This window comes from Lactuca serriola, chromosome 8 (assembly GCF_051521515.1).
Source record: "Lactuca serriola cultivar US96UC23 chromosome 8, Lser_US96UC23_V15, whole genome shotgun sequence".
In the NCBI taxonomy this organism is placed as follows: domain Eukaryota; kingdom Viridiplantae; phylum Streptophyta; class Magnoliopsida; order Asterales; family Asteraceae; genus Lactuca; species Lactuca serriola.
In genome coordinates, this window is record NC_136415.1 from 310,789,936 (window position 1) to 310,798,417 (window position 8,482).

The following is an 8,482-nucleotide window of genomic DNA, read 5'->3' on the forward strand; positions in this document are numbered from 1 at the left end:
CATCGCCCGAGCTAAGCTTTTATAAATTTTTACGAGCTCGAGCTCGAACCTCGTATAACTAAAACGAGCCCGAGCCGAGCCCGGCCAGGCTCGAGCTCGGCTCGGCTCGTTTGCACCCCTATTTATATTCTTGGAGAATATACGTAAGTTATCTTTATCCCTTTAGATATTTTGTTGGATGTGTTTATTTGTATTAATTCGTGGTTTTTAGTAAAATATTGATCATGTTATTTTGGTAACTTGTGTGAAGGGTATGAGAAGGAATTGAATGAGAAGTATGATGAAGATCTTACTATGAAGTAGTTATTCTTCGGTTGATGATGAACTGTGGGAGCGATATGCAAGTGAGAGAAAGAAGGTTTGAGTTTTTAGGGTAGGATACTTGGTTCCACACTTTGTGGTGACGAGGACACCGAACGGTAACACACTTGGCTTGTTTTAGTAGTTTATGCTTTTTAAATTTTGTATTGAAAACTTTATAGATTTACGTTTATTATTTTGTCTTGTATTGTAGAATTTGGAATTATTATTTGTTATATTAGATTTTTATGTACTTATTATAGAAAAATCTAGATTTTTCTATTTTTCTGTGCATTCTTTTTGTAAAAAACATTAAATTACTCATGGATAAAAATATAACCATCGGTAATCCTTTGATAAATCTACTATGTCACTACTCTTGGTATGGGGATATTATCGATAATTTTTCGGTAAAATCAAAATATCGGTAGTCCATTAATAACTAGTTATTGGTTTACCGTAAATTTGAAAAGATATGTCAGTAAATGCGTTACTAAGGTCTCGTTTGTTATTTGTTGTCCGGAAAAGTACTGTCTGAAAAAGTGTTATATGAGAAAGTTTTCTGACTAGGAAATAAATTATGTGGTGTGCTTTTACATTTGATTGACTGTTGAATGATTAAAAATGATCAAATTATCATATACTTATATATTGTGATTGATGAAGTTGTTAAATAATTATAAAAACATATAAATTGTCATACAAAGTAATTAAATGTAAAACAATTAAAATCTAAATAAAATGTTGATTATGTTGTTTTTAGTTTATTGTTTTTCTAGTTAATGTTACGTTGTTGTTCTTTCTATCCATTTTTTTATAACTTAATGTGTGATTTTTGACCCGGTTTATGTCCGATAGTGGTGACATGAATGAAAATTTTTAAAATAAATTAGGATAATGGTAGTGTTGTAAAAAAAAAAGAATTAATCCAGTAAAAATAAATTAAAAAATAACTAAAAAAAATTAATAATCTGATAAAGTAATATTTATTAATATATAAAAATATTGTATATTATAAATAATATTTATTTATTTATTTTTATATTTATTAACATATAATAATCTAATAAAATAGAATTTATCTATAAAAATGATAGTAATAAAATTATTTAAAAAAATAATAGTCCAATAAAATAATATTTATTAATACATATATATTATATATTAAAAATAATATTTATTAATATATAATAATTCAGTAAAAAAGTAATAACCCAATAAAAAATTTATTCAAAAGAAATTAGTAATTCAAGAAAAAAAGAGAAAAGGTTTGGGGCATAATTGTTTTTCCGATCTATTTAGAAAGACAGAAAAATATAATTTTGGGGTTTTTTTGAAAAAAAAAACATCTCTTATTGAAAAAAAAAACCATTTTTATGAAATATATTTATCAAATGGGCCTAAAGATTTCCAGGATAAGACAGTTTGTTGTGATGTTGTACTGTACATTAGTTAATTAGTAACACCTTTTATCAAAAGAAATCTGGTGTCCTCTAATCTTTCTTTTCTATATATTAATTTTATATTTTGATTAATAAATTATAAACCAAGAATTATCTAGAAGAAGGTGACGAAACGGTTTTTTAATTAGTCACACCTGATCAACCCTTTACTTCTTGAGATAGACACGCGCTAGCGCGCACATAATAAATATAATAAAAATACCCTACACACATATATAAAGAATTAAATTAACCCTGAAGAACTAATTTAAAACAAAAATGATAATAAACAAAAACCCATGAAAAGAATGGTTCCCTAAATCTTTGGTTATCTTCTAAAGAAACCCTAGTAATCAAGCAACATAATTGATACTAAAATATATTTCTTTCTTGTCTTGCTTGCGTTATTAAATAATACTATTTTTAATTTATAGGCTACCGAACATACAAAAATAAATAAATAAAAAGAGAAATATACTATACAGTAGTTATGCATCCAATGATGCTCTTGTTCGTCATCAAAAAATCATACAAAAACAATGATTTGAATATTAGTTTCAAGATACTAATTTACTTACATATGATCATGAGAAATTCATGGCTTTTCACTTTTCTTGTTTTACATGATGGAGTTCGAGCTCAAACTCAACTGCAGATCCAAATCTGCATGGTTTTGTTTTAATTCAACAACTCGAGGAGCTGGTTTCATAGAGACTGGTATGTAGTTGCCTCTTGACCTATCTACATGTGTAAGAGTAAAATTGCATGGATCTCTAAACGACAATAGATCATCATCATACCGACTAAAACTAATATTAGACTCGAACTCTGAATCATAATAACCATGAAAATCAAAATTCATCCCATGTTTGTTATGGGTATAAGGTTGGAGGTAGTAGTTGATTCTTTCCCTTCTAGCTTGTAATTGCAATCGTTTTTTCTTCAATCTTTCCTTCTTGTGTGCATTCTGGTGACCTCCTAACGCTTGCGAGTTTACAAACTCTTTGAAACAATATTGGCACTCGAACTTTTTAACCTCTGTAGGAAGATCATTCTTTTCAATCGTTGTTGATGATGAATTTACGCTCTCTTCCCCTTCCGTTGGCCTTAAATGGTTGGTTTTGATGGTACTTTCGTCAAGGGAAGTATGTTGTAGCTCAAACCCGAAGATTTTGAGTTTTTTCTCAACATATGTTTGTGTTGAGAGTTGATCTCTTGCATCTCCTTCTTCCCATGTTGATGAAAGAAGATCATGACATACTTTTTTTCCCATTTTCTTGAAAATATATGTTGTAAATTGGGGTTTGAAATTGATGTACCAAAATGGGGTATTGCCCCTCTTCCTTTTATAGCAACTAAAGAAATTGATTCTTATTTATTTTACAAATGTGTAGATTATGTATTATTATTTAAAACACAATAAGGGTAAAGAACAAACATATAAAATAAAGAAAGAGAGAGGAAATAGTCAAGATAGGGGGAGGAAGGTTGTCTAAAAGCAATATTTGTTGAAGATCTCTTTCACCTAAAGTAGGAGACATGCCTTATATTAAGAGGTTAATACCACTTTAAAAAAGTCTAAATTTGATTTTGAAATCAGTTTTTTTTTTAAGAATTTTTTTTTTTTTTTTTTTTTTTTTTTTTTTTTTATCAGTATGACTTATTTCACAAAAAACGTTTTTTTGAAGAAATGGTCGTTAATTGTCACTCTAAATGGTAAATAGTCCCATAATTTTAAGATTAGGGTTATGATAAAACCCAAAAAAAAAGGCATTAAGTTAGAAACATATATACAATCCCATAAACGATAATTTAACTAGATATATTTGTAATGTACTGTTTTAAAATAATTATAGCCAAATAATCTAATATAAAAACCTTAATGATCATATGATTTTTCGTGAATAGTTTTTAAAGAAAAACACAAATGAGTTTAAATCTTGAAATTTAATTAATTCAAATTCAAGTTTAAAAAGAGCAATTATGGTACCACTTGATCATATATTCCATACCTAATAGTATTTTAATAATTTTAAAGAAAAACAAAAGTCAAAGAAAGGGGGATGTAATCACCTGGAAAGAAAGAGGTCTTCAACTGCAGCAAATCTAGTGCTTTTAAATATTGATTAGTTTTTTAATATTACTTTACTTGACCAACAATTAGTGGGTTAATTCTTGTAAATTAAATATTCTCTTGCATAATCTTTAATATATTCCCCCACAAATGCTATAATTAGTCAAATATGATTTTAAATTCCTTATTTATCAATTTCTTATTATTTTTATATAGTTAGTTCATAATATGTAACAACGTAATTTTTCATTTCAGATTAAAGTATTTTCATTCAAAACAAGGCATAAACATTTCATGTGTTATAACAGAATACAAATCATACGAATCCCAAGATCACAAAACATCTATCAGTGTGTACAGATCACGCCGGCGCCTTCCCACGGTCCTCGCTAGTACCTGAAACACATACACAACAACTGTAAGCATAATTGCTTAGTGAGTTCTCCAAAATACAACTTACGTACATACGCCTTTCCAGGCCCTGACCTTCCGGTCCATGTGTCTCAGGGGACTTCCGTCCCTGCTGGGTAAACCTTCCGGTCCTACCCACGCCAACCTTACGGTCCAAGACTCACAACGCCTTCCGGCCCATAACATAATCGCCTTCCGGCCCTTAACATAATGCCTTCCGGCCCACATAACATACATAGCACGTATAACAATTAACTTATCACATATAGCACATATATCTCATATCATATCCGACCTTCCGGTCACACAGTCAAACCCTTCCGGGTACGGTATAGTGGGAAGACTCACCTCGTAAATATCGAAAGCTAGCAAATCCCGAAGTCACTCGTGCTCGATCCGTCGAGCTACAATCTCCCTATAACATCATGCATCTCTTATTAACACTTTTATCTTCTAAGTTTGACTATCCCTAAGAAGTCAAACATAGGTCAACTCTGGTCAACGGTCAACGGTCAACTTGACCGGACTCGGCGAGTGCACAAGGGCAACTCGGCGAGTCTAGACGCATCCGCCAACTCCATAGGATTCCCTTCTTACTCGTCGGGTACTTCCCCTGACTCGACGAGTTCCACCTGGGAGAGTCGCGGGGCCACCCTGACTCAACTCGCCGAGTCTCAAGAACAACTCGGCAAGTCCCAGCTCGACTCAGTCCACCTGTCGACCCTCTCTAACTCGTCCTGACTCACTGAGTCAACCATAACCCGGTCAGGACTACACACTGGGTGTCCTCAAGGACAATCTTCAAGCGACTCGTCGAGTCTGTTCATCAGACTCGGCGAGTCCATGCCATGCACCAGCCAAAACTGGCTTTTGCGGTCAGATCCGTTCCATCCATTCATAGATCTGGCCTTCCCAAGCTTATTTGTCACGTAAAGTCTCAGTCTTGGTTGCCATGCAATGCGTACAAGGCTTATTTTGGGGAAACAACCTCTAATATGACCACCTTAGCTTCTAACTAAAAAGGATGGACATAAAGCTAGTCATATGGGGTCTCCTGGACCTGCTAAGGCCCAGATCTAGGTTCCATATCTCCATGGAACCTTTCATACTTCCAATTTAAGCCAAGAAATGCAAGAAGAAACCCTAGATTTGACACATCAACACAAAACACGAAGTTTGGCTCTGAAAGTTACCTCAAGAAGACTCCCTTGATGAATTAGCAACAGATCCAAGCTCCCCAACTCCTCAAGTTTGATCCTCTCCCTCCTTTCTTGCAATATCACACAAAATGGTGAACAAATGGCCTCCAAATACACTCACAAGGCTCACAGCCGTATGGGGGCTCTTAGGGTTCAAGGTGGCTGCAAATGAGGGCCATAAGGTCCTTTAAATAGGGCTCATGACCGGGAAATTAGGGTTTCATTAAACAGCGCAGACTCGCCGAGTCCATATCCTGGACTCGCCGAGTCCAAACGAATCCCGTGTCCAGAATCGCGACCCTACTCGGCGAGTCTGAGCTCCAACTCGCCGAGTCCCCTCTCAAAACACAAAATAATCAAATCAATAAAGATACCTGGAATTCCGGGCTGTTACATAATAAATTTAGTTTGTCATTGTTTTGTACGCTCGCGTTTGTAGTTTTGGTATAAATAAACAGTTTAATATTTTAATAAATAAAATAAATAATATAAAATTCACAAGTTGTAAAGAAAAGAAAAAATAATTGTATTTTTGAACACAAAATAAATTCATATTGTTGTAACGCAAATTAGTTCACCTTAAAGATCATGCAAAGATTCTCATTAGACGATGTGAATATGTATTACAAGAGTACATGCCAACCCTTTATATAGAGTAATGAGTGGGTGAACCAAAGATTGTAATCCATCAACCCTAGACCGAATTCTAACTTTCATGAACTGCAAGTTACTCTGACCCATCGCAATGAAACCATAAAAAACGGATCGACCAATGATCTTCCAAGCATATTTTTGTTTCAGTTCTCCCCCACTTCGAGTTTGAACCATTATCGGCTAACCTTTGCTATACCAAAGCCTCGCACCAACACAGCCAGATATGCGCCAACATTAACTTCCGGTATGCAAAATGGCATATGAAAATCTTCCACATAAAGACCAACAAATCGTAAAGAAAACCCTGAATTTCAGATGAAAACCTTGGAAACTCTTCCCCGACATCGTTGTCGCAGTCTCAATGAAATCCATCAAAATACCCTTGGATTGACAAGGTACCTAACAAACTGAACTTACGCACAAAAACCTTGTAATTGTGGACTTGACCCATAACCTCATCCTTCTCTTGAAACTTCAAGAATTTCCCCACAGATGCTCAAAACATAGCATCAACAAGGTCATAATATCTCCATAGCTCTCATGTCCTAAGTCCTAAGACAGGAATAACTAGATGCCTCTTTGGTACACCTGATCTTCTAGAACCTATGATACATATTTCGCCTTTCACATTTCCTTCACCTTGGCCATCAAACCACAAGAACCATCGAGTCTCAAACATCCCTTTGTCGTAACACCGAGACGATTTACTACGAACTAACTTCACATTCTTAGAACATAGCCGATAAAGAGATAACCATCTCCCATCTCAACCATTGAATGACCCACGTCCAATCTCTCTCCTCTCTCGAGCAGAGGAGACAGGAAAAACACAACCTCGATGCAAAAAATAATGTAACGACCATAAAATTCCAACCAATTTAAACTTTTCAAAAATAACCCGATTTCATTAAATTATTACAAAAGGTTTTCAATATAATTAATTTAGAGTATTCCCAGAATCACATCACAACATAAACATGAGGAGCGGTACGATCACGTCTTTGCCTTGCCACGGTCTCCTGAAGAACCTGAAAAACATTAAACCACAATTGTAAGCCCAAAAGCTTAGTGAGATATCCCCAAAATACCAACCACATATACCATACACGCATAACATGCTGTTGGGTCGTGTTTTGTATAAAGTGTTGCGTCTATTGGGCTCGTTAGTTAGTCCATTTCGTATCTCCGGTATGGGCCTGTCCATCCGTGAGTCTTAGTAGGGTTTAGTATAAATATAGGTGCTTGCATGCATCTTAAAAAAACGATAGAATAGAACGATCAGAGCATTATTTAGAAGTTTATTATTATCGTTCTTGTAACCCTAAATCCTCTACAGTGGAAGTTCTTAGTCGAGCTCTGTTGAGGATTGTTTGATCTAATCATTCGACATATTTTGATCCACTCTTGTCTTATTTATTGTTTTGTGTTCATCGCAATACCTGTTACAAAGATCTAATCGATCTTCACGTTTGTTATTATATCTTATCAATTGGTATCAGAGCAGGAGGCTGTGTAATTCATACACATCTTTTCTGTGAAAAAGGTTGCGATTAGGGTTATTCCGCATTAACTAATATTTATTGAGCCGTCATCCCATAATTGACATAACTCAGCATTTATTCGTTTTTCCCTAATTTAATATATTACAAGTCTGATCTTTTAAATAGGTTATTCGATCTAGCATGGACGAGTCACAATCAAATCCCATTAACATCTCAAACAAAATTGGATCAACGACGAAGACTCCCATCCTTTACACCCAGGATTACGAAGTCTGGGCACATCACTTTGAAGATTATGTCATTGGATCTGAGGACAACGGGTATCTTATTTGGGAAGCAATCGTGTCTGGACCATTCGCTCATTCAACAACATCAAGAATCATTAAAACTCATAAAGAGTATAATGATCTGTTGAAAGATGTAAAAGATATTACCCAAGACGAAAAAGATAAATTTCAGTGCAATATTAAAGCATTGAGACTAATCAGATTCGCTCTTCAATCTGATACTTTCAGGCTAGTGAGTTCGTGCAACACTGCTAAAGAAATATGGGATAGGCTGTGAGAGTTATATTCCACAGACGAAGATCTCGAGCATTCCATTCAAACCTTACTTTTGTCCGAGTTTGGTGAATTCAAGCAGAGTCCTGAAGAAACTGTAACTCAGACGTTCGATCGTTTCAATCATCTTCTTAGTAAGATGATTAAACATGATATTGAAAGGAAGTTGATTAAACAAAAGGTTACGTTTTTAAACGGTCTTAGATCTGAGTGGAGAGCGGTTGTGTCCACTGTTAAAGCACATGAGCAATTCAAATCTTACTTAATGGCAAAGCTGGTAGGGATTTTGAAATCCCAATAAAAGATTGTCTTGCAGGAGAAAAATGTAGTTTCAAGCTTG

At 34.5% G+C, this 8,482-nt stretch overlaps 1 protein-coding gene across 1 annotated transcript; it reads right to left on the reverse strand.

The window, feature by feature from the left end:
* Positions 1–2,361: 2,361 nt before the first annotated feature.
* On the reverse strand, positions 2,362–3,015 carry LOC145068245 (uncharacterized). The gene has a single exon (XM_079015203.1). The coding sequence runs from the start codon at positions 3,013–3,015 to the stop codon at positions 2,362–2,364; it is 654 nt and encodes a 217-aa protein (XP_078871329.1).
* Between the last annotated feature and the right edge of the window lie 5,467 nt (positions 3,016–8,482).